The sequence below is a fragment of the Callionymus lyra genome, chromosome 14, assembly GCF_982586985.1.
Source record: "Callionymus lyra chromosome 14, fCalLyr1.hap1.1, whole genome shotgun sequence".
Classification (NCBI taxonomy): Eukaryota; Metazoa; Chordata; class Actinopteri; order Syngnathiformes; family Callionymidae; genus Callionymus; species Callionymus lyra.
The window spans coordinates 16,102,952-16,130,498 of record NC_141831.1 but is presented as its reverse complement, the minus strand read 5'-3'; the positions used below and the strand labels follow the sequence as shown (position 1 = coordinate 16,130,498).

The 27,547-nt window shown below is 37.7% G+C and overlaps 2 protein-coding genes across 3 annotated transcripts; both read right to left on the bottom strand.

Moving 5' to 3' along the window:
• Positions 1–700: 700 nt before the first annotated feature.
• On the bottom strand, positions 701–22,108 carry camk2a (calcium/calmodulin-dependent protein kinase II alpha). 2 transcript variants are annotated; one of them, XM_087806799.1, is made up of 18 exons: positions 21,791–22,108; positions 19,519–19,613; positions 17,279–17,338; positions 13,782–13,836; positions 12,792–12,857; positions 11,590–11,662; positions 11,408–11,510; positions 11,065–11,148; positions 9,668–9,762; positions 9,478–9,600; positions 8,268–8,351; positions 8,037–8,079; positions 6,006–6,046; positions 5,802–5,850; positions 5,644–5,719; positions 4,793–4,887; positions 4,423–4,723; positions 701–3,471 (listed from the first exon to the last, which is right to left on the bottom strand). In XM_087806799.1, the coding sequence occupies exons 1-17, from the start codon at positions 21,850–21,852 to the stop codon at positions 4,446–4,448; spliced, it is 1,482 nt and encodes a 493-aa protein (XP_087662925.1). In that variant the 5' UTR covers positions 21,853–22,108; the 3' UTR covers positions 701–3,471; positions 4,423–4,445. The 2 variants fall into 2 exon arrangements, with proteins under 2 accessions (XP_087662925.1, XP_087662926.1); XM_087806800.1 differs by having other exon boundaries at positions 4,495–4,723.
• A 1,404-nt stretch (positions 22,109–23,512) lies between these two features.
• Positions 23,513–27,351, bottom strand: sra1 (steroid receptor RNA activator 1). Its single transcript, XM_087807263.1, has 6 exons — positions 26,957–27,351; positions 25,563–25,667; positions 25,373–25,459; positions 25,129–25,283; positions 24,949–25,057; positions 23,513–24,198 (listed from the first exon to the last, which is right to left on the bottom strand). The coding sequence occupies exons 1-6, from the start codon at positions 26,979–26,981 to the stop codon at positions 23,975–23,977; spliced, it is 705 nt and encodes a 234-aa protein (XP_087663389.1). The 5' UTR covers positions 26,982–27,351; the 3' UTR covers positions 23,513–23,974.
• Positions 27,352–27,547: the final 196 nt, after the last annotated feature.

Below are 27,547 nucleotides of genomic sequence, written 5' to 3'. Positions count from 1 at the left end.
CCTAATTATTTTTTTAACTGATAAAACACAACTTAATTTTTTTTTTTAAAACAATTTGCATTGAGGTTTATTTTTATTTGATCGATTCACAATTATAGCATTCAGTACAGCTACGTAGTACAACTTACAACGAGACACTTTAAACGCGTGTATGTTAAAATTACGGCTTCAATGACCTTCACGGTGAACACGTTAATCGTTATTTAAATCGTAAATTTGCATTTTCATTATGTGATGTCCAACATATCCAGAGTAAACTAATGGCGCAAAGTATGATGAAAAATAAATACACATTATTTATATTACACTTTACACACAGTAAAGTGTCCACACAAACAGTGACAAATGTATGTGTTCATAAGGTTTATGAGAGAAGAACTGAAAACATTAATTAAAATTAAACATATTTAATTAAATGATTCCATATGAACTAAAAAGGCCCTAATATTCTTTTCTGAGACTCTTGTGTTTGTCTCTGTGTTGTCTTGACCTTTTAAGTATTTTTTTCATTGGGTATTTTTTTTGATTGTTTAAGCGTTTTGTGACCCTGGTCTTGAAAATACTAATTAGTTACTTACTTACTAATATGGTAAAAGTAAATCAGATAATGAGGACTAAGGTTACCATGACTTTAATAAACCAAAAATAAGTCATTTTAATATATTCTGAAACCAACGTGGTTTAATAAAACAAACACAACTTCATCATTCGACCACCTCAGTTTATTTACAGAATCACTTTGAACATAATGCAGAAGGAGATTAGTGAATAAAAATAAAGGTATCAGTAATACTCAATCCCTCTCTCTCACACATACACAAACAGTTACACACGAGCATGCAGCAGATTATACATAACAATATTCATCATAATAGAAGAGCGGCAGTTGATTGTTGATCATTGATCTGGCAGTGTGTAAACATGGGGATAAAGATCTTTGATGCTTTTTTTTCAGCTGAATCAAGTTTGCGATACAAAAATGTGACTTTAGAGTAGCTTAACTTGTGAGATGACAATAATGAAACAAGTTTGTATATAAAATTTCATTATACATTTTTATTCACCACTATATAGTAAATCTTTTTAATAAATATATTCTGTAATATCAAGTCTTTGTGTTTTATTTTAAATGAATCATGAGTGAATCTCAGGTTAGGATGGATGATGGTGAAATAAGTTAGGATGCTGCGTCGAGCATCATGAATGCTAAATGAAGCATATATATTCTGAATTATTGCTAACAGTGTTGCTCTTCTCTGCAACTTTGTTTGAGGATGTTTTAATCAATGTTTTCCTGTGGATGATTTATTTATTTTTTTTAGAAAAAAAGACATCATTGGTATTTCCTGTATTTTACAGATTGACATTTCATCTGCTGAAGTAACCTGCACTTTTCAGACACCAGTCAGATTCCAAAGCCTGTCTGAATAAACTCCAGAATAATTCTTATACAATATAATTTCCTTACACTAAAGGTGTCAGAAGTCGCGTACATTTGAGTGAGATCTTACTAAATTCATTTGGAGATCCTGGTTTAGTTTGTGTGCAGGGTTGGTGACAGGGTAAGGACAGAGTGGGGAGAAGCATCATTAAATAGTTTTTAAAAAAAATACTGGCTCAAAGTACATAAATAACTGCCTGGTTATTGCTGTAGTTATTTCATGTGCACAGTCTCTATGACTCAGGGGAACCAAGCAGTGATATATACTGGCATTTATTTCATTAAAAATGATTTAATATTTTTTTAAACGTATTAATGTAACTTTCTTATCATATTATGCATTACATTATGTGTACATTTAATTAAACCGCTATCTTAGATTAAATTGGGGAAAAGTTGAAAATCAAGTGCTCATTTAAGTGTTACTTATACGCCAACTATCAAATCACAAAGTTTAAAGACTTCATATCACACACCCGAGATCACAAAAATGAGTCACACCCCTGGTGTTGCTGTTTTGTTATATAAATTGAGAACATTCATAATTTTCTCGCTCAATATCGTTTCAAACTAACAAATACGTTTTAAGTAAGCCTATAATGCACAATGTGTTTTTCTAAAAGCGATGCTAGCACTGGAAGTCTTATGGGAACATTCAGAAGCGTGTGAATATACAATTGCTGTAATAACATCGTCATAGTAACGATCTGATTTTGCAAAGTTTTACATTCTCTCGACGGTAAAAAGCTGCTTGAAGCCTTCAAGACCAAACACGAGTCAAAAGTTGCAGAATATCAAAGTCATAGCATTCGGGATACTCGCGGCTAGCAGCAGCCTTCGCTCCAAAGTGAGGAGGGCCAACAAAGCGAACGAGTGCAAGTGGAGTCTCAGGAAGAGCGAGACTCTTAACGTAGCGAACGTTTAACATAAAACACAAATTCAAGTCTGGCATGCAGTTAATCACTTGTCCGTACAGAATAACACCGTCACTGAGGAGGAAGAATCACAAACAACTATTTTTTTTTTTTTAAACGCTGTCGTTCCCGCAGGAATCTCAGACTTCCTGATTTACAGCGCCCTGATAAACCGAGGAAACTTTAGCGGAATATTGATTAACTTCAAGATGCACTTTAAATAAATGATCGTTAAGGCTCCAAACAGAACAAGCAAGTAAAATGACAACACCCTTTTCGGACTGCGCCTCGTTTCGTCAACCATTAGCACTTAGAGAACCGCAAACGTTTTCCACGGAGACCATTCTAGACTCTTCTCTTTAGGAGCCATGACAGGGTGGGATGGGTGGTCCGAGCTGAAGGTGTGGCACATGGAAGAGTGAATGTCACAGCTCAGAGGGAAGCTTCTGGAACTCTCTGACAGTGAAGGTAATTTGGGGGAAGAATTGGACATTCAAGGATTTTTCAGAGTGAATAATGAAATTGTCCAAGACAACTTTTAGAAAAACTCAAGTTGATGGAAACTGCTTTGTGTGGATCTATGTCATGAACTTAACATCTAAATGTACTCATGGTTTTATTGCGGTGATGCCTGTGTATTCAGTTAGTGAGCCTTCTGTCGAATGAAACTGAATAGGCCATGGTTTATATTTTTGTACGGAAACGTGTGCTTTCAAAGGAGATTAGTTCAACAAAGAAAAACTTTTTTTTTTTTAAAACATTAGTTAAATCAAGCAATTTGCCCCTGGAGAACACTGTGATGATATTACATACTAGAATGTTGAAGAAAAGCAGATATAAATTTCCCAATGAAAAGAAGTTTGTGCTCTAGCTTATTGGCTAACCAGGTGGGGGCGGGGTTAAAGTCTGAAGGTGTTGAAAGGATGAAGTATTGGTGGAATTGTGCTGCAGTTCTTCAGGGATGCCCGTCAGGCTCCGCCTTCATCAGCGACTTGGATTGCTCTCTCTATAACTCAAAGGATTCCCATATAGTTGGTGTTGCTTGACCTGCTGTCAATCAATCGGTTGTCAAGGCGGCGGTGAGCCCAACAAAGGAGTGACTTCGATAGAAGTTAGCTGCAAGAAGAAGGAAGACTTTTATTCACACATCATATTCAGATGGTTTTGTCTGGAAGAGAACAAGACTTTATTATACTGTTAAGGGCAACAAGGGGTCTAGGGATTTTCTGAATGGAATGTTAGTTTACTAGTTCCAAAAAGACATCATATTATAATTATAAAACTAAAAATGAAAGTTAAGAATTGACTTAAAGCAACATATAAAGCATCTGTCCTCAATGTCACTTACTGGGTTTTCATTGGAGTTAAAAAAAAGAAGAAAACATAAAGTCTATTTATATTATTTTACATGGTCAGCATTTATGTTTTGTATGGAGAAAAATAGAGCTTGGCCAAGTTCTAAATTACTTAAAAAGTGACTTAAAAGTTTAGCTCATACATTTTTCCAGCACTCACTCTGGCCAGAAGGGGGCAACATATACAGAACTGTTGTTAGATTCATCTAAACTCACATGTTTCCTTGCCATGAATTATTTTTGACAGTTATTTAATTGCCTGCATCTAGTCTGGATTTGTCATGGGCAAAATATCACACCCATCAACACAATCATACCTGTCAACATATGAACTTACATTTCTTTGTCCAGATTTGGGTTATTTTTTGTTCATTTATAAGCATGGCAGACTTTAATTATCGTTAGAAACACCCATAAGAGAACAACAATGATACAATGCTCATGTCAAAGTTTACAGAGCCTTACAAGGCTCAAGCAATGTTATAGCCATTTTTTTTTAGAAAACAAAAAAATGGTTCAAAATCAAAAGTGGAAATCGTTTAAATTTATAGTTCACCTGATTCCACATGGGAATTGTGGTTCATAATAGAACATCTATTTTTTCCTATAACAGAATCAAAACACAAAAATTCCCTTTGCCTGGAATACAGTCTGATTGGACAATCCATCACTCAAAAAACACAGAAGCATTTTTTCCACCTTTTTTCTTTACCTGTTTCGTGCTAAAATGAATCCTTAATACTGGTTATCATAATGACAGGATGGAAGGTCGTTGCTTTCGTACTTGCTAAGCGTGGATGGCGATCCCGAACGGTGGAAATGCACGATCTGCCACTTTCCGTCCCTACGGTGCCACACCCTCGTCTCCTCTGATTGGACGGTACGAGGCGTCCCGTTTGAGTCGATGTACTGCGTCACTCTGATGTAGGCGATGCACGCCGCCTCCTCTCCCACCAGGTGGATGTGCGGGTTCAAGATGGTGGTGTGGACAGGTTTGCTGTTCTTAGACCACACTGAGGAGGGACATAGTCAGTCAGCAGATGGAGGGGCCACACGAGGAACTCCTCAGGGTTTACACTCACGGTTTTCAAAGTAGAAGCGGTGGAAGTCCAGACCTTCAACTAGATTACCCAAAGCCTCGGGCTCGAAGGCTGTTACTGCCGGGTCACACATTTTACTGAAAGATAGACATTTGTCTAGTCAGGTGAGTTGCCTTTCTATTTGGGATTTATACTTTACTGTATTACAGTTTTGTCAAAAAATAAACCTCCCAATGGACACAATTGTACTCAGAGATCTTGATCAACTGGAGACATATGGAAAAAAAAGATTCTCTTTAATGAGAAAAATTGGACAAAATGACTTTTTTAGGCACAGCTTATGACACTTGGCAATAAAAGTTTCTGATTCTGAACATAGAGATTGAATGCAGTAATTAACAATACAATTTATTTAATGATGTCATTGATTAAAACAACTTTACAATTTATCTAGTTAAAAATCAATTTGTTTTTCTAATATATTTTATTCAAATATTCTTACTGCAAATACATTTACTTTCACTTTTTATAATGATGAACTTACTTAATTATACAAAAATAATTTAGCCCTAAATGAACCACCTGAACTCTATGAATTTAAAAGACAATTTTCCATCATACTTACATACAAAGTTTTCTTCTCACCTCTCGATGTTCACAAAAATACATGAACAGGTCTGCTTTATAAAGCTTGACTTGTCTATTCTCGTTCCACCCTGCCTTCACCCTCGTCCTCGCTTCCTTCTACTCTATCCATTATTGACCCCATAAACTGCCTTACATTGCTTAAGGTACATACACAATCGTTTGCAGGAATCCAAGTCGACAGGCTTCGAAAAGATCCCACATTAATTGCATTTAAAATAATCGATAATAAACTCTGTGTCACTTACGTGTAGCTCTCAAAGTCTCCATTGCTGATAGCCTCTATGAGCATCTCCGTCACTTTGATGATGTCTTGTTTCCTCACTTTTGACCCGACACGAGAAGACCAGAATCACATTTTAAACATTTGTTAAGGCTTTAATGTACATCGCTGGCTGTCGTTTACCTCTGGTGTCTTCATCCTCGATGGTCGTGTTTGTACTCTCAGAAGATTCCTAATACAAGACAGATAATGTTATATTTTCAGCTGTAAGAACCTGAAGACATCTTTAAGAGATCAGTGGTTACTTTGTATTTCTTTAGATCGGGGACATGGTTAAGGAGTTTTTTTTAATGGGAATTTAAGAAGGATTAAAGTAGAAGTAGTCACCTTCACTCCATCGGCTTTCTTGTTGCTTCCACTTTTCCCCCCTGATCGAGGAGCGACGACGAAAAGAGCAAGAAGGAGAAGAGTGAGAAAGAAAGGAACAAACGCCAGGAAGAGCAGTGACGGCATTGTACTGACGACCTAAACTCAAACCCTCACTAAACAGAGCCCCCCAGCTCGGACCCTGGCGTAAACAGACCCAGGACTGCTGGTCCAGGCTCCTCAGAGCCAGGCCAAATTTAGGATCCACTCGAGATAGTCTGGGAGATGGAACATTCCGCAGGAGCGACAACCGCCGGAGTGCGTTTGTCTCCAGGGGTCCGATCTAATGTCTTCAACGACAACACTGGTAGTTTCCACGTCTGAGCTTCATCAGTGAGAACCACTGACAGCTGAACGTCTCTAAATATAGAACATCAACTTGGTTAGAAATCCTGAAGAGTTCCAGACGCAATATATGTCCTGAGTTAGCTCATCGCGGCAAAAAGGTATACAGTTAGCTCTTATACATCTTAATTATATATTAAAAATAAGAAAATAATAAATAATCATCTATTGATTCATTCTTCATAACATTAATAAAACTGTTGGTTTATCACATTTGAGCTATAATTTGCTGTTTTAATTGCTAATTAATTTGCTTTTACAATAAAAAAAATAAACATGTATGTATGTATATATATATATATATATATATATATATATATATATATAACTTCACTATTACACTTCTTTATTTATTTATCTATGTATGTATGTCTCAGCAAGCTAACATTAGACATAAATTAAAAAATGAATCTTAAATTGAGTTTAAACATAGTCATAGCTTATTTTAATTTTCTTTTTTTTAAGAACACACTTTGAGGTTTAAACTGACATCCAGGTCCAGACAATGGCGAAAGGTCAGGGTATGCCTCATCTTCACATAACAACTGGAAACACTTTTGGATCCCTATGATCACTGCTATCAATAGTTCTGCAGTCTTTCAGAGTGTGTGTGTGTGTGTGTGTGTGCGCATTTGTGCGTGTGAGAGAGAGTTTGACACGCTGAAACAGCTGCACCCACACACACTCCAGTATCGAGGTACACACACAAATGTGTTAACTTGATAACAACGTGGAAGCCTGTAGCTGATTGGTTAGCTCCTTCAGAAGTCTGCTTATGTGAACTTCTGCACTCAACACTATTTTAGAGGTCAGAGGTAAAAGTGGTGGAATCCCGCAGATGCCATGTGACACGGAAATAGCCAATAGGAAACAGACAGATTATCACGAAAGAGTGAATTATCAACGTTGTTAATGCACTTCAAAAACTGTGATGTATTTCAAATCTTGTGTTCAGTTAAGTTTTGATTCTTGAATGGAAAATATTAATAAGTTTATGTTATACTGTTGTAGATTATTGGTCACTTATTGTTGAAGTAATCTTGTGCAAAATTTTTATAATTAAGGTACGTAAAAATTACTTTCTGTAACGACCTGTGTTGGGAATTTACCAAAGACTTGGAAGGATTTCAACAATTCAATGATTCTGTTTTTTAATGCAGGAAGTGTGCCATGAGAAAACTAGGGTAAACCATTAGCATACAGCTAATAGCATGACCGTATCATGGCTTCGGGCATCATTTAGATTGGTTCACATTTTCTGCCAGAAAAAGGGGGCGTCAATCCTTTTTTTTAAAGAGAAATGAGAAATACACACATCTCAAAACTCAGGGCAGATATTGGACGATTTCAGAAACTGATTGTTAAATGAAAGTGAAATATTTAAGTTTGAGTGAATCATTTTAAGGCTGGAGATTCACAATAGAGAGTGAGTGATGCAGAGACAAGACGATTTTTCCGTTTCTCGTTTCTTGAAAACACATTTGAATGGATCTTTTGTGTTCATATTGTTCAGACTGAGAGAGAATGAGTCATGACTTAAACGACTAAAGACGAACAACGTAGTCAATGAGAGGTTTGAGCTGTTGAATGAACAAAGGCTGTTTCGTTTCATGTTTTTTGTGTCTTTAAAGTTCCGGATTAACTCACCGGAGAAATTCCTGGTGGCCAGCATGGTTGTCAAAATGGCTCCCTGGAGGGAGAAAGGGATGTAAGAGACACAGAAGCGAATAAATTGAGGAAAATTGGAGTAGAAAGATACAGTCATGTGACAGTAGAGAGAGAGAGTCGGGAGAGGGGGAACTGAATATTGAAATGATAAATGAAGAGAGATATGACTTGTACTCTGACCTAAGGGTTGTTTTGTGAAGGTCAACTTACCTTCAGTTTTCTCCGGGCGTTGAACTTCTTTAAGCATTCAACGGTTTCCTGTCTATGCATACAAGAGGCCACGGTGGAACGATGCTGGAACAGAATACAGGTCATCATCATTATCATCATCATCATTACATTTTTTTTATTCTCATGGATACAAACCATTCTTGATAACACCATCCTAATACATTTAACCCTTGTGTTGTCTCTGGGTCAAGGTGAACAACCTCAACCATTTTATATGTATTTCTGGAAGCTAGGGAGGTCGTTCACATTGAACCAGAAACAACACAAGGGATAAAACAATTACAATTGTATTCGGGCCTTTGGGTCACCTTGACCCGAAGATAACACAAGGTTGTAAGTTGTAACGGGTTAAAACCTTGTTACAACTGTGAATCTCAATTCCCTGTTAAACAACACCTTTATATTTTCTTTATGATCCTTCATTAAGATTAAACTTCTCAATACAATCATATAGTACACTTATAAGTAGCTATGATTTAGGTTTTATACAACTTACTTTTGTGGTGCTTAAAATATTGAACATTCACCCATTTTATTTATCTTTATTTAGATAATCTAACATAAGTATTTGCTATAATATTGTAAACCTTCTTCAGATAAAGAGGAATGAAATTAAAGTAATGACCCAAAAAATCTACCATTTGTAATGCTATAAAGTGCATTGAATACATGTTCTATCCTCTACTTTCTTAAAGGGTATATTGATTTAAGTGACTCTTAAATAGATTTTGGACCTCTATTTTACTTATTAGTATGTGTCTAGTTGTACAAAACTCTCTTGTCATTGAAATATTTACAGTAGAAAATGTACTTAAGCCCCGCCCACTGAAAACTCTTGTTTTTTCTCAAGCTAACATCATGTTTACTGTAATCGAACCGACTCATAATGGACTCAACCTCTCGTAACCTCTCGTTCGCCAAAATTTAAGACGTGGAGAACTTTATAAAGTAATAACTTCTAAACATGGTCATGATGAGGGACCTACCGCATCTTGGAGAGGAAGACTTTAACATTTTAAACAAGTGAGAATTGTGTTTTTACAGTAGTTGCCCTTGAGTAAAAGCCAATACTAATTGGATAACATCAAGATAGTTACCAAAATCTGACAACATGTTACTGATGTTTCCTCCACCACAGAGCTCATTGCCGCTACCTTCATAACAAACCCATCACAACGTGAACACTTACAGATATCCAGGGGTGTTTCAGAGCTTCAGCAGCAGTGATGCGTTTAGCAGGATTGATGGTCAGCATCTTGTTGATAAGATCCTTGGCTTCAGGGGTGACTGTGTCCCACTCAGGTGAAGGGAACTAAGACACAATGGAAACAGAAAGTGAGCACTGAAACTAACTGTCGCTGGAAACATGTGTTGCTTACGTCGTACGCTCCAGCTTTGATCTGCTGGTAGAGACGGTGCTGATCTTCATCCCAAAATGGAGGGTAACCCACCAGCAGGATGTAGAGGATGACACCTAAAGGGGAAAAGATTCAAACTAGGAAAACACTTCTACCCCCTTAACACCTAAATTGTGTATTTATTTGGTCAGCCACTATCATTGATCTGGATTTGTTGCGGCAGACATCATGTTTTTGGTAGGGTTTGTTTTTGTAGTCAAACAGTTGAGGATACATTTTCATGAAATTGTCTGGATCTTTAGTTACACCAGGATTCAGGAAGATTTTAATCGCCCCCTCTTTCACTTGTATGGCTTTTCTCCATTTCTACCCATGAGCTTAGCTCTTTGGTACATAAAAAACCCCTTAGAAAACAGAGTATAATATTAATCCACTTAAATTAATCCCCTTTAATGTGTCGTTATTGTATATTCAACCTTTATGAGACAAAGCAAATTATCAACAACTTTGGAATGCTGTAGAGCAGGCCTCCCCAACGTATTTTGAACCTCTGACCAGTATTATGTCGGCATTATATTCACTGACTGACATTCAGATAAACCAGTCAAAATAAATTGTATAGAGTTTGTTTCATTCATTTTCACTAGTTTACAGGTTCATTTTTTTAATTAACTTGACTTAAACAAGTGTCTTTACGTGTCAAGTAACAATCTAATTTTAACTTTTTGTCAAAATCAACATTTCAGACAATAATAATCAATATCACAAATTGTTATTCTTTCTGTGCGGCCCGGTAAAAAGTTCCTCATGGACCGGTACCGGTCCTCGAACTATGAGTTTTAGACCACTGCTGTAGAGCCAATGTCACTGGTGGAGCAAGACACGGATTTGGTTTGAAAATATTTATATATTTATTAGTTATAGTGATGAAGTCTAATGGAGCTTCATGAAGCATTGCCGTTATTTTCAGAGGCCACTAGATGGCGGTCTCAGCAGTACTTTTCTTTGTTTTAAACAAGTGTTCTCATTAGAAATACATCAATTTAAAACTGCTGGCATCACCTAATGACCTCTAAAAACGTGACACTGTTTCATGAAGCTTCATTATCCCATCCCTTAGGAGTCAAAATATTTGGTCCTCATTTTTTGGTCTATTTTTTTTTTATAGTTATAATATATTAATTTTATTGTATACTTTGTTTTAGAAAGTCCTGTGAAATAAGGGCCTTTATTCAACTGCTAAACAATTCAACAACTCAAAAATAAAAAAAATGTTATCATTAGTTTCCTCAACATCTCCTGAAATTCTTATTGAAATTCAATCATAGGCATCAATTATCAAGTAACCTCTTCGGGAAAAACAGTTAAGGATTGAAATAGGCGAGATTAAGTCAATTATTTTTTTAATAGCATCTCACCACAGGCCCAGAGGTCGACTGCTTTGCCATAGGGATCCTTCCTCAACACCTCAGGAGACAGATAACCAGGGGTTCCAGCAAACCCTGTAAATACACACTTGTATTAGTACCGTTGCAGTTTCCAGAACAGCCCAGTGGGGGGGAACATGGATCAGGTGATTGATCTCAGGAGGTGTCTGACACACTGTGGTGACTGAAACTGATCAAACTTTGATCAAACACACTGGTGGGACTCAACACTCCCTCTCGAGTGCCAACAGCTAATACGTTGCCATGGCAACTGGAGTTATGACTGATATCTTGAATGTGGATTTTTGAGGTGAAACAGCCGGTGGTTTCTTACCAAACCATGCCTGCTGTTCTCCCTCAACCTCGATGGCGAGTCCGAAGTCGGCAAGCTTGACGGCAGCTCCTTTTGACTTGGAAGCCAGGAGCAGGTTCTCAGGCTGAGATAGAGAATATTCACATGACAATACGATCTTGTACGTGTTAAGGAATGTGCAGTGAGAAACAGAAAAGGATTACCTTGAGGTCACGGTGGACAACCCCCATCTGGTGACAGTGTAGAACCGCCTCTAAAATCTGCTGGATACAATGACTGTTCACAGAGGCAGAATACACATGTTAAAAAAAGCATTTAATTATAAAAGCATTTTATCATTTTATCATTGAGCCACAAATATGTTGGTTATGCATTTTGTGTTACAAGTGTGAAACCAAAAGACAGAAAATGATTAACTAAAGCATCGATATTAAAAAATAATTAACTGACTTTTTTTTTTTTTAAAAGCCCAGAAAATATATATATTTACTGACAAAAAACTGTTATTTTAACTTATATTAAATTTAAATTAAGAAAAAGGGGAGATTTCTTTTTTACTCAAAAATAAATTATTAAACATTTGTTTATTTTGTGCAACACATTTTTATGTTTATTCTCACGTTGTTTAGAGGTCAGTAGGTGGCGCCATCAGTTAAAAAAATGATGTCATGTTTCATTAGAAAAATTGTCCGAAACAAAGGAAAATAGTGCAGAGACCGACATCTACTGGACTCTAAAAATAATGACACTGCTTCATGAAGCTTCACCAGACCATCACTATGTTTATATATGCATAATTATTTACCTATAACAAGCAAAATATGTGATCACTTATGTAATTTCATGAGGGCACATGGCTGGTCTACAAGCTTAAAAGAAAAGCACATTGTTGTTTTTGTGTTTATCCATATAAATACTCAAGGAGCAGAGTCACTGACTTTTGCAATGAACACTGGGAGATGTGAAACGCTGAGAGATCGTAGAGCTCGAGGCCACATAGCCGGCCAGGAAACGTTGGTTCTGCCCACATACTGGCTGTGAGAACCCAGAAGGACTGACTCTCAAAGAACACCTCCACAGCAGCTAAAGGAAGAGAGGAACTAGAGTGCTTGAAGTACAGCCACATACTTCTGGGGCTCCACATCCACCCTCCGAGGATGTGCTTGATAAGACCCAAGAAACGGTGATTTTGATTTCGAAGTTGCACATTCTCTGGCACCATCGTGTGTCACATGGAAAAAAACAACGTTCTGACTTTGAACATATGAGCCCAATTATATTTACGCTTGAATGAGCAGCCGTTTCCAACATCCCAACCTCTTTTTGCAATATGCAATACATCCTAGAGGGTAATTCATTTATAGTTTTTCTTATTGCAATCCACAGCTACATCACAGTGCCTCACCTTGCATCTGCTTCGCTGTAATATTCTCTGGCTACGATGTCCTCAAACAACTCTCCTCCAGTGACCCTGAATTAAACACATCAGGATTAAAAACCTTTTAAATATTTGGCAACTGAGGGCGAGTTAACACTTACAGTCATAAATCACAAAAGAAAACACAATAGCGTGATGATTGCAAAGGTTCCTCTTTGTCCAACATTGCTACCATGTGTCAATCAAACTAGGTGGGGAATTGAATTTTAGAAATTACGAGTGATATGTGCTTATTTTACACGCATTTAAAGGTCATTTTAACAAAACAAAAAGATCAACCGATGTCTCTTTGCCCTGGTGATGGACAGATTATGGAGGAGTCTCGATGGACAATGCTTCTGATTTATTGAGTTGTAGGGATAGTACGGAGGAAGTGGAGGAAAAGATGGTGATAGAAATGTTTTTGTAAAATCAGGAGCAATAGACATAGAGACAACTTGACATAAGATGAGTGGCAAGAATGATAGCAATAAAGGATGTATCATGTGTTATGTATGACAGATGTAGAAGTGTCAGCACCTGAGTTTCCATTACCTTTGAAATACACAAACACTTAACTGAAAACTGTTAAATACTTTGACAAAATAAAAAAGAATGACACTAAATATTACTTACATATGTGTACCACTAGAACATCCATCTTCCTGTTGTTGATTTACAATATTGACGCCCAAAACAACTATTGATAAAAAATATCTCTTGTATACTCTTTTACTGGAAAAACTATCAAGAGATGAAGATTTTGGGGCTTCATTGGGAGAAGAAAAAAACTAGAGCCAACGTCTGACAAGATCCGAAATTAGTCCAGAGACGGCTCATGAAGTTTGGAGTGAAAGTTAGAGAGGACAGATGGTCTGGACATGCGGAGCGGAAAGACAGAGAATGTTGGAGATGAAGAAGAGGAAGACAATAACGATGATGGCGATGATGGAGATTAAATCGGATCTTTATACTCACAGGTCAAAGATGAGGTAATGATGTGCCTCTTCTGAAATACTGTCATGTAGCCTGACTGGAAGAGAGAAGTTGTTTTTTGTTTAGTATCAATGTCTGACCACAATGAGGTTCTTGAAACTGTTCATCTGAAGTTTACTTTCACGGATTGGAGAAATGTTTAGGATGAAACTTGTCAAACAAATTATGGTGCAACAGGAGATTGAAATCTCAGTCATCCAGACTAAAAGTATTTAATGAGCTCGTCTGGAGGCGTCTGATGTTCTGCAGCCACAACTCTGAAAGTGAAAACTGCATTTATTGTATAATGGGATGTATAACAGAGGAAATAGAAGAAGATGCTGCCCACACACACACAAATACACACAATGCTAACACACACTGATCCCACTGCTGTACTGTGTAGGAGTGTTCGAGAATCCTGATTATTTCTTTCTGAGTGCCTCAACACAGGTGTGTGTGTGTGCGTGCACGTGTGTGTAGGAGGACGAGAGAGGGTTTTGATGCCTTCACCTAAGGACACTGTTGCTTAGCAACACATACACACGTGCACACAAGCGTGCATGCCTACACACACTCACACAACCTCGCACGCACACGCACGAACACATAGTTATGTAACACTCCTCTGTATCTGTAGAGCATCACCTGCCCACACAGCGCTCACATTGGATGCTCAGTTCAGCTGCTGCCTCCTGATTGGTGCCTTCGGTCCATGTGAGGTCACTTATGAACACCTGACTGACTCCACATCACTTTGTTTGTGCTTCAGTTTGTTCTCGGGTGGATTTTCTTTCGGCACCTTCAGTCTGAGGAGGTTTGACTGCAAACAATTCTGGAGTCGCGAAATCGCTGGGGAGTTGGGAAAATTTTGAATCCGCACGTGGCTGCAGACGATGCCGTGTTTGAGATTCTAGTTCATGCAGCTCAGGGACTAGAATAGTTGTCACAACGATTTTATGGTAATCTTTGAAAACCCTATGCTCTCTGTCAGTTAATTTCACAAACCTTAAGAATGTCAAAATGTATTAAAAAAATAACAAATATGCAATAAAATAAGGAGATGGATCAAATAAAATAAAAAAGACATATTTATTGAAAATAAAAAAAAAGTGTGATCATTTATTTAATAAAACAATGTCTTTGATATTATGGAATATATGTATATATATATATATATATATATATATATATATTACAAGTATAATTTCTAGTATTTAAAGTTGAAAAGTTAAAGTTGAAATCACAAAAAGAAAGAAGCTCTTACAATTTCTTTCGCTCTTTTTGGTTACTATATATTGGTTTTCTACCTTCTACCGTATGACAAAATGACACCTGCTTACAAGAAATAGTTGATACTTATAAGGATTTGTCTGAGGTCAGAAAATAGTTGAATGTTGGTCATATGTTTAAATATATTTTAGAAATGTTTTTTGTTAATTCATCATAGAGACTGAACAATTGTCACAACATGGACTGTGAGTAGCTCAGAGACATTCTGACAGTTGTGGTGACAGATGGTCACTTCACTTACATTAGATACAATAGAAGGAATGTAATCTCCTCTGGCCAATCTTAGTTTTAAACCTTTTTATATTTTTTGCAATTACAACTGCTGACCAGTAGGCAGCAGTGTATGGCGTGATAAACGGGTGGCTCCACTACCTTGACATTGAGCCCTTTAAATGGAGGAGAAAACATCGTTTAAATACGCAGACAAGGGTGACATTTTTCCTTCAATACATTCCGTCAATCAAAAAAAGAAAACAACAGGAGCGATCGTTAATCAGGATAATTAAAGTTGACCTTTTTCATCAAAACTAACATTCATTAACTTGTGTATCGTTTTAAAATCAGTTGTGTTCCATCAACAAACCTTCTCAGACGTCATCGGATTGTCTATTTCACATTAATAATAAATCCACTGGTTTTCCCGTCAAACCCACAGTCGTTTAGATGAATTCTCCGAACTGAGAGCATCAGAACGACCAATAAATAGAATACTGTCAGCCACTTCGAGTACTTCCAAATAGTACACAACATGTAGAAAAACAACCCTTGTCTCTGTGGTGATAATATCTGCAGATGAATTAGTGATTATGCCCTTGTTGCAGTGAGTAACGCCAACAGCTCCATAATTCATCTTCATTCATTTTTAATAAGAATTTGATCCAGAAAAAAATATGTCTGGATGCAATAAGCTATAACTTGTTTATTTTTGTGCAAGCTTAGTAGTTGAACACTCGTTCCTGTCACACTGTCTCCTTGACAAGTTTGGAGTTGTACACTCAACTCATACTAGTCCATCACACAATTCACTAGAATACACTTGTCATTTAAAGTAGGGATCATAGACATACTTCTAGACGTCTACAACGCACAAAAGAACCATCCATAATCTGCCAGATCATTTTTCTAGACAAGAACAAACAAGCTTTCCCTGATAGACAGATTCAACATGGCAGTTAAACCCTCATAAGGAAAACCAACTCGTAAATAATGATTTAGAATATTGTCAGATATCAAAGAACTATCATGGTAAGTATTCAATCAAGATTGACATTCTTTTGAACCAGATGGTCTCCTGTTTCATTATTAAAATAATGGCCTTAAGTAATATATAGTTTAAAATGATGATTCCTGAAGATCTAAATACAGCCCAGTTACATCTACATGTTATTTGTAAAAGTAAGACAGTGTTTCTTTCAATGACATCACATACATCGAAAGACATTAGACAAACACTTGAAGGTGCCAAGGTCTCCAGCAGATACCAAGAAAGTACCCACTTGTTTGGATTGATTTGCTTACTTAGTTAGACAGTTGTTAACTTAACCTTGTAACACATGATAAATAGAAATATTAAAAATGATTATATTTTTTTTTTATACAAATGCATTGTGACTTTCACAGTGAATTTGGGACATTTTTATCTGATTTTATTTGATCAATCTTAACTATATTATCAAAGCTATACAAACAATAACATTTGAGGAAGTGATCTGGTTTCCTTGACATTAAATATATCGGACCTTGTCATACATTTTCAGGGGCTGCAGTGAATAAATGGTTAATTTGTTAGCTTAACTAGTGTCTAACAGTGCAGGTGTGGAAAAATATACCACTATACCAAATTGTAACTTCTTATACTTTTGAATGTAAAGTCTCTGAATCGAAATTATAATATTAAATGGAAGAATATTTTTTATTTTTGTCTCTGGGTCGAGCTGAGCAACCACCACTGCAAATGTATTTTCTGGAAGCAAGAGAGGTCGTCCACCTTGATAACCCAGATATAACACAAGGGTTAACAGGAAAACTTAAATCTATGCAGTTGGAGAGCATCTTTTCTGTTACTGGGTGGTAAAGATGAATCGATCGACTCTAGTGGGAAATTGGCAATAGAACCAGTTTTAGAAAAAAAAAACACGTTAAACTCACAAAAGTGCACTATAAACGATGCTGTCCAATTTTAGTTCATGCTTGAGTTTTTGGCTCACCAATATTGGGGTGCTTGAGTAGACGACAGATTCGAGCCTCGCGGTCCAACTTCTGGTGATCTGAAAACAAAGATATGACTTAGTTAATCGATCTGATTTGGATCCAGATAATAAACATATCTGATTCCAAACACATGCACTCAGTAGTTCTAAATAGTGTAAAATGAAAGATTCATGACACTGAAATCAAAGAGGTGGTCTTCTGCTCGGAACCCTCCACAGTGGACTGAGGCTGAGCTGCAGGCGACTGATCCAGTCAGTGAAGTGAACAGAAGGACAATAAGAATCCAAGAGAAAGTTTGCCAACTGAATATTCTGATGATAGTGAACACACCATGTCGCTTAGAGAAGACTCACGCAGGGAAAACAAACGTAAGAAATCAGCAATCAGCTTTTAATGACAATCAGGTTTAAGGTCAAGATATGAGAAAATCATTACTTCACGCACTGTAATAATACTATTTTTCAGCTTGTTTGATTGTTGAATGTTTATAGTTGCTACTTAAAGGCTTATTTCCTGCTATGCTGGAACATTTTGGTTTAAATGTCCGGAACAACTTTTTATGATGCGTCTAATCCGTGTCTAGACATTGTTTTCTCTCATTTTGGGAAAGTTATAAATACTGATTCATCAGCTGATCGTGGCTAACATAAATCTTTTGCAGCCGTTTGATTCATTGTGCACACCAGTATGTTCACACACACACACCCGCATTCTTTATCAACTTTCCAAGGTGTTGCTAGGCAACCGTAGGAAATCTCAAAACCCAGAACTGTGAATATAAAAAAAGCAATCATCAGAGATGATTCTCGGTTTTTGTGTTGGATGTTTCTGACTGTTTGTCAGAGGTCAAGGTCTGCATTGCAACACACTGGGGCGCCGGTTTGACTGCTATTGAGTCATCATGGCTGTTTGAATTCACCCGGTTTATTCTTCAGAGGTCTTCCAATGAGTGTTCTCAGTGGAGCTTTACAAAAAAAGTTCTTGTTACCATCATCCACTATACCTAGAGTTAAGAAGGAAAGTCAAGGAGCTCAGTCATTTGACAGTGGCTCATGGAAGAGCAGCTGGTTGTTGACTCAATTTAAGGGGGCTTGGGAACCAGCATGCTCGCTTACAGAATGTCCCTTGGCATCAAATCAAAATGTTGTTTATAAGGCAGCACCTACTGAAAACACTTTCAGAGATGAAATGTCGTAACTGTAACCAGACCTACTGTGCTGTGATTGGTTAAAGAGTCAAGGTTTGTCATTGTGCGTAATCAATCCCTGAAGTCTCCACCTACAAAGGACTCATTGTATAAACAAAGCAGGGTGTGATTACACCTGGCTGGGGGAGGAGTGAAGCACATTATTACAGATAATGGTCACAGCTATCGTTACCTCTCGTTCACTGGGATTTCAGACGGGGGAGAACTTAGTAAGTAATAACTTCAAAACATGGTCATGATGAGGGACTTACTGCATCCTGGAGAGGAAGACTTCAACATTTGAAACATGCGAGTGAGTCAGGAGAGTTGGGTTTTGATATTAGATGTCTGAACTTTAGTTAAAGAATGAAATACAAGCAAAGAAATCACCCTTTGAAGGCAACTGAAACGTCTCCGCAAACCCTACAGAGTCCAGTTGACTAGCTTTGGATTGTTAGTATTCTTCTAAATTTCCATTTCAGTTGGGCTGATCATTTTTTATTATAGCCCGGATTACTAGTCATGTCCGTGTCCATTATAAACTCCACTATCTAATCACAATTTGGTTTTGGATTTAAGGGCAAAATATTGTTTGTAGATCTAGTGCTGGTGGGTGAATATTGCACCAAATAAAGCCTCAATCTCTATTTGAAAATTATAATTAAAGTTGGATCTGCGACCAACAGAAGCATCAATCTCGTTGTAATAGAGTGTATTAAAAAATCCTTACCACAGAGGGAAACTCCTCATCAGCTTTTTCATATCTCAGCGGGGAGTTAAATTTTAGAAGCTCTTGACAGAGATTTAACGGTGAGAAATTCACAACTTTGGTCGTGTGAGAAATAACATTGGTTCCTCCCACTTCCCTCTGCTCTTGTTTGTTATTTTGGATGGTTGAATAAACTGTTAAAAAGGAAATTACAGTGTTGTTGTGGGGAAAACTTTGGTATTTATAGATGATCCTAAAAACATGATAGCGTCAAATGAGGTTTTGATATACAGTATGTCGTAGAACGGGTAGAATAAAATATGACTGACAGGTCGTCTCACCTCTGGCTGACAGCTTCTTGGTGTTGATGATCTTGGCGGCATACTCCTGACCTGACAGGACCTTCACACAACGCCGCACCACAGAGAACGCTCCCCTGGAAACACAATCATTGCTGTAGTACACTTTTTAATATTTTTTCTGCAAGAGCGTTGTCTTCAACCAGGAGGACTCCGGATCAGGGTGAATAAAGAGCTGAACCAACTGTTAAACATGTCCATTGATGGTAATTAAGTAAGTAAGCAATTGCCTGCACGAAGAAAAATGCCTTAAGATGTTTCTTGAAGCAGTCAGTAGATCCATCAAGCGCAGAGGGAGAGAAGATCGTTCCAAAGCTTAGGAGCAACAGCCTGGAAGGATTTCTCTCCTCTGTCCCTAAACCGTGTATGTGGAACCATCAGAAGATTCTAATACACAGACCTCAGAGCCCGAGCTGGGGCGTAAATTTGCTAATCTTACCTGTGTTTAGCAGCTTTTTAGAAACGGATGGACATATACTAGGTTTTCCATATGCAGTCTGACACACATACAGGAGAGACTTCAGGAGTAGAACCAGTTCTCTTCTAGAAGAAGACAACTGAGGTGGCTAGAGCATGTTGGAGCTATTTCTACAAGAGTTCTTTTATCGATACTATTGTTCTACAAGAGTTCTTTTATCGATAAGATTGTTCTAAAAGAGTTCTTTTATCGATACTATTGCTACCATCGGGCTAATAGTTGGTGGTTGTAGGTTCAAAGATACAGTAAGAGCCCCGATACGTGTACATCTTTAAGAGACAATACACCTTTGTTTCAGCTACAATGTAAAAGGTATTTTGATTACTACATAAAAGCTTGTGATATTCATGTTGCTTCATGAACATATGTCATTATGCACTGGAGTCGTACATGAGATGCTTGTCTCAAGATTCTTGGAGCCGAGTCGCCATGGTATAACCAGGTGGTTAATGATGGCCTGAATGAATGTCAACCATGGTAAAGAACATGGTTATTACCCCACATGTACCGAAATGGATACATTTGTGGACCGGTAGGAAATATCTTTCTATTGTATAAGGCATCAGTCGTCCATTTTTTTTTTAATTTAACCATCTCGATTAAACCAATATCATTTTGGCCCCGGATCGAGACAATTGCTTTTAGTGTCTTAAATGGTATTCATTTTAGTTTTAACCATTCTCAGAGGGCCTTGAGGAAATTCATGCAAGGAAGAGTTGCCTCAAGATCGTTGCTGTGAGCCTGCATTGCTAATCACGATACCACAGAGCTTCAAAGAACAAGGCTTCTGGAGAAGAAGGACTGGGTAGATCTGGTTTCGTCATCTTATATTTTGTGATCATCTGAACAAAATACCTGGACTACAAAAACCAACTCAACGCTGCTTCTATTACACCGTAGGATGGACGATCCTTTCATAAGGAATCAGTTCAGCAATTTTTGAACAATACTGGCGAGCGTTCTGGCGCTGTAGCTTGGATGTCTCAAGGGAGGGGGGGTTTGAACGGAAGCTTGGAAGTAAAACCTGCAGGATTGAGTCGAGAAGTCCTTGAGTGAGAACTATTTAAATGAGCCAGATATTGAGTAAGCCTAAAACTTCAAGTCCATATCTCGTCTTGGGAAATTGTGGATTTAGGTTCTGAGCTCAAAACCCGATGCCGTTGCTCCCTTTTATCTGGAATTGAATCAGCAGCTGGATGAATATTGAAAATGGTGTTACATAATCTACATAAAACCTACAGGTCTGGGAAAACCTGAGACGCCCTGGTGCATTGTGGGAAAAAGCAAGCTTGGGAGTGAAGCATTTTTTTCTTAATATCTCAACATCTTTTTTTTTTTTAATCTTAAGATTATCAGGAATCATTTCTGTTTCTTATGAAAGATGAATTCCACCACCCACCCGCTTGTTATGTAAGAGACATAGCAGTGTGTGTGTGTGTGTGTGGGTGGGCAGTGAGTGGGATGAGGTCAGAAAGGTGTTACACTTCTATCCATCAAACCATTACAGTCATGAATCCATTATTACATAGAAAGGAAGACATGGATATTTTCACCATTATCTTTACATTCATGTAAATTACATATCGGCAATTAGCTGTTTAAAACAATACATTTAATTAAATCAATTACTTAAAGTGGCTTCCAGTGGTAAGACAGAAATATCATTGTTTTATAAATAGATGTTAAAAATGGGTTTCGTAAAACATGAGCGACATTTTACACAATTTAATTTACAAAACGTCCTACTTAATCAACTTTATGACTTTTGTTACTTACTTGCCCAGCTCTTCATAAAGCTGATACTCTTCGGTGAAGCGAGTGCAGATGACCGTTGCCATGATGACCCGGGTGGGCGAGGGTCAGGTGGGCGACCTGTCCGTCTTCTCCTCTGAGGTCTATGATGAGGATGTGTGCCGGGAGTTTTTTTTTGGGCGAAAGACAGGTGAGGCGGTGATTGGAGGCAGGTGTGGAGAAGAAACCAGAGTTTTGAGAAAAAGTGTGATATCAGTGAGATACCTCAGCGAAGAAGTGAAAGAAGATGGGAGAAGATCATAGAGAAGAAGTGAAAAAAGGCAAGCAGAGAGTAGAAGTGAGTCTCTGTCGCTCCGGTCTCAATCGTGGATGCCCAACCTACCCGCCCACTCCCCCACCAACCAATCCGACGCCAAGACACACACACACGGTCACCATGGTAACTGCATCCCCTCATTGGAGCTGGAAAGTAAAACTGGAAGAAGCAGTCGAGAAGATAAAATGTAATAATGCTGTCAAAATTGCATAAACTAGCTTCAGCACAATGCAAATGCTGCTCAGTGTTTTCTCCAGGGGGCTTCCGTCATCAAGACCTCATAACGTCAGCAGAACAGTGGCAGGTGTGTGGGTGTTTTAGTGTGACACCTGAGATTAAACCACCTCTGGACTGGAACACATATGATGGCCACTGCACTTGACAGAAGGGAGGATTCCAGTCACAATTATTTTTTGATGAATGAAAATCACTTCCATTGTTGGATGATTTTCGACTGCAGACTATCACTATGTCACAATGATTCTCATCATCTAATTTTAATTGGTTTAGTTGCAGATATGCAGTACTGAAGTGCCTCCGGTTCCCCCTGCTGGTCAGAAGTGGCTACTGAAAATGATATCTAATTACATCACACTTGTTCATTTATCCCGATTAGATTTATATTTTATCTCTTCTCAAAAAGGCTCATTCGACATAAGCGGGCTTATTTAAACTACCTACCGATTCTTTTGGTTAACATTTTTACTACCGTTAAAGCTCCAGTTTTCACAACATCATGTCTGTTTGTGTGTATACAGCGTATGTGTGTATATATATATATATATATATATATATATACTGTATATATAAACACTAAATAACTTTTTATATTTAAATACAAGTATAATTTCCAGCCATTATATATAACATTTTTGAAATCATTGTTAATGTTGTACTGTATATGAAGTACACAAAACAATAATCGTGTATGATTCGACTGCTGTTGTAAAACTGATAATAAGGGTGCATCACCTATTAAACCGTAAAATAGGCCTTCCCAAAATTCCACAATCCTCAGCAACTTTGTAGTGACTCTGGTGTTTTAACCACAAAAACAAGCTTTCAACTAACCGTTTAGTTAAAACAAAACTAAGAATTTTGGTAAGATGTTTAAGCTTAAAATCCCCTAAATTTTGAATAACATGAAACTAATTTCATTGACAGCGATCTACGATGGTTTAACAAAGATTATATTTTGGTTTATTTTTTCCAAAATGGGAAAGGCATGGTCGGGCTGTACATTTTTTGGTAAAAACCTGTGACGTACCATGGTGTGTCCTCTGTCTGCTTTGAAATGTCCAATAACAATCAGAAATGTTCTGATGTCCTGCTCCTTTTTACTGTGTACCATTAACATTCACCCAAGCAGTAGATTCATCTTAATACACTCATGTTTTATTAAAAACCCCATTTCAAGCTCTCACTGCACATCCATGTTTACCGAGTTTATTTTGGTGTTACAGATGCTGCACCGTCACTTTACATGATTATAGTAGTAATCCTTTCATTATTATGTTGAATACCCTCACAAAGAATATCACACACATGGGCTTCCTTGTTGTTTTACCACACTTAAGTTGAGAATTCAAACACTAAACAAAAAGGAGGAAAATAAGAAGTTGTTACCTACGGTAAATAATCCCTGCTCTTTAAAATATAGAAACCCTTATAAAAACAAGAGAAGGAAACTGAATCCTCAAACAAGAGGTAAACTCAATCGAGTCTTCTTTTTAAGAAATGTGTGGGAACACTCACAACCGAGCTCTGATGAGTGGAAATGTGTGATTAACACTGTGGGCTATGGAGTTGTTCCCACAGGTTTGGTGTCAAAGCCACCACCAGAGTTAATTATTTTTCAATTACTAGTCAAGTTTCAAAAGTGATGAAAACCCTCAGGAGACGGAGACTGAATCCTCGACCAGGTCTGAAACCTCCTGGGCTTCTTCTGGAGGAGCCTTCTTGTCCTTGAGCAATACCAAGAGTTCTGGGTCAAGTTTCCGTGTTTCAGCGATCAGTCGTTTCACGCCCACCATCCACTGGCTGACTTCCGTCACATGATCGACCATGAGTGAGCGATGGATGTCATCAGCCAAGTCCCAGTTACAAGACTGCAACTCTGGAGAGAGACACAAGAGTTTCTCTTAGCTTCATTAGTTTATATGCAGAGAACCATCACACTTAAATACAATTCAACTTTCTTTTATGTTGCCTTTACCATGACCATGTCCCATAAGGGTCAAAGCGGCAGTTGGCGAGCAGGGACATTCTTACACTCATGGAACATACTGGGACTTAATGAATTCAAGATAGATCAGGTTATATCCTTGAGCAGTCAAAACTGGAACCTGTAACTAAAATAAATAAGTCTTGTCTCAATTTATTTTGAAATTAGGTTATAACTTTACTTTTGTAGTTTCGAAATTGAATAATTCATAGGTTGTCATCATCACTCATTTGTCCGTTTTCTACATATTGCGCTAATGATGACAAATCTTTAAGTATTTTTACCGCTGCCAAGTTTTTTAGGCTGTCAGATTGAAATAGACTGATGCAAAAAATGGAAGAAAAGAGAACGCGTAGAAGCTACTTGTCCATGTTTTTATGGTGAACTGATTAAGACCAAAACTATGGTACATCAGTAGTGTAGTACATAATATAGAAATATCAGCAGCCAGCACACGTGGGTTGCATTCAAAAACACAATCTTATTTGTATACCCGATTATGTAATGTCACTTCAGGTCTCATTCAATTTTATGTGGGATGAACAGTAAATGAATGATTGACTGTATGACATTTGGTGGTTGAAGAATCACGATTTCCCTGATCCTGGACTGACAGGGACAAAGATGTATACGAGGGTTTACCAAGAGACAGGCTCCTCATTCGTCTCTTCACAGGGAGACTCAGTCGTCCTGACTGCCAGCTGTCCTGCAGGAGGCGTAGTCTCTTCCCCATGTCGTTACACACCTGGTCCTGCATGGTAGATAAATAGGTTCTGAAAGTCGCTCATTACAAGTCATTAAAGATGTTCAACACAAACTCACTGAGACACTCCTTCTGCAGGCAGCAAGAGCACACTCTAAAACCTTCATCACACTCTCTACATCAGGCTCAGGCTCCGATTGGCTATTGTCCTCTTCCTTCCGACTCCTCATGGAGGCAGGTGGGGGTGTAGCATGGCAGCTTGGCGGTGGCCCATCTAGTCATGAAATGACATCGTCATAGCAACACAGGCCTTTTTAATAAAGCCGTTGGTACATTTCTTCTGCTCTAATTGTTTGCTCTTACCTGTTGAAGGTGCAGTCTTGATGCCTGGGGGTGGAGCGAGGGGGTTAAACATTGTAGGTGGGGTCATCATGGGTGGGGCACCGGCACCTAAAAATCACAAATGTTAATAACATTTTGACAAATGTTATATCAGATTTAAGGGTTGAAACTAAAATAAAAGTTTTAAAAGTGAATCAAACATTAGTCTCACCAGGTGGAGGTGCTCTTTTGTTCAAGAGGTTTTTCTGTGTTCCGTGACTCTTCTGCAGGCTGTAGGAGAACTGAGGTGGGTCGTTCCATCCTCGCTCCTGGTTACCTAGAAGAGGGAGGGGATGATCATCAACAAGCCAAATTATATTGTGAAATTTCATTTACATTTTAAGCACATTAGTTATTTAATCAGAAATCTCAAACACAATGTAGATGCAAACAGGTTCTCAAGCCCCCAGGTGGACTACTTTGATAACATTTTTCACATAATATAAGTAAGTAAGTAAGTCATTTTTATTTATATAGCGCTTTTCCAGACCAGGGTCACAAAGCGCTTAAACAATCAAAACAATATTCAATAAAGTATATACTTTAAAGGTCAAGATAAAACTGAAAACGCAACAGGAGTTCCAGAAAATCAAGGAAAAGCCTGAACAAATAGAAACGTCTTAAGGTGTTTCTTAAAGGAGTCAGTAGACTCCATCAAGTGCAAAGAGAGAGGAAGATCGTTCCAAAGCTTAGGAGCAACAGCCTGAAAAGATTTCTCTCCTCTGGTCCTGAGCCGTGTGCGTGGAACCATAAGTAGATTCTGATCCACAGACCTCAGAGCCCGAGCTAGGGTGTAAGGTTGGATCAGATCAGTGATGTAAGGAGGAGCCTGACCATGAATAGCTCTGAAAGAAACATCTCTTTTCAGGGCAAACCCACTCTGTTAGCTGCAATAAACAGTATTTCAACAACAACATGCCTGACTTAAACCAGATCAGTGGTCTCTTCCGGCTCAGTCCTACTTTAGGGGCAACACCCATTATAATGGTTTTACTTATGTTTTATACTGTTTTATGTCCAGTCGTATCGCTGCCATTTACGGGCACCGGAACCTAATTTTGGTGTGGTCCTAAAAATACAGAGAAGCAGATGTGATGTTGGAAAATCTATTTATTATTCCCATTTATACATGTATTGAATTTTACAGTCATGATGGGACACGTGGAATCCGATTACATAGTAAGTGAGATCGTCCCTGAAATCCCTTTCGTGCATGCCTGCTTTAAATAGACATGAGAATAGGTGAAAAGGCAATAAAACGTTGGTAAACAGCAGTATCAAAACTGTCCAAAAGCTAAACTTGTAACTGCTGTATGACCGTCACTATTTTTTCAAGTATTTATTTTGCTTTTCATCTTGGAAATTGTGTGATCCAAGATATCTATTTTTAAGTTAAGTATTGCTTTATATATATATATATATATATATAGCATGTGTATGCATAGGTATATTGAACAAACAAATTATTAGCCAGTTTCCTTAGAACAGAACAAAAGTCTTTCTTGCTCAGACTAAATGGACGTACTCGATAACCGTAGATTTACAGTAGAGATGTTAGTTTCTTACCTGGTTTGACAAACATATCCTCCATACTGTGCCGGTGTTATTTTAACTTAGCTGAAGGTAAACAGACAAAGCTAACTAAAAAGCTAACAGCGGATCTGACGACACCTCATACAACAAAAGAACAAAATGTAATGTAAACCTTTAGACTTTATACTTAATAAATATCTTAAATGTACTTTCTAACCGAGTTTGTTTTTAAAATAAAGTGACTACAGTCTCGACTTCGTATTATTGTATTAAACATGTAACAATCATTTCCGGACTTATTTCAAAACAAGAGGGTATACATTTGAAATAAACGCTGTACGACACTTGTTTGATATCAATTTTCTATTTAAAATAATTTTGATATACTATGCACAGTTTTACGGTATATTCATGAATGTTCCAGGTCCTTCCTCAAAAAATGATTTAATCAAAAATGCTCTTATTATTTTGAGGTAAAATGTTGTACTTCCGTTTACAGCACTGGGTCGTTGCGTCATTTCCGGGACACGTGGCTACCTGACGCAAAGGCGATCGAAAAAATAGAAAATAAAGGGGAAAATAATAATCTAAATAATTGCTTTAAAAAGGCGATATTTAAGGTAC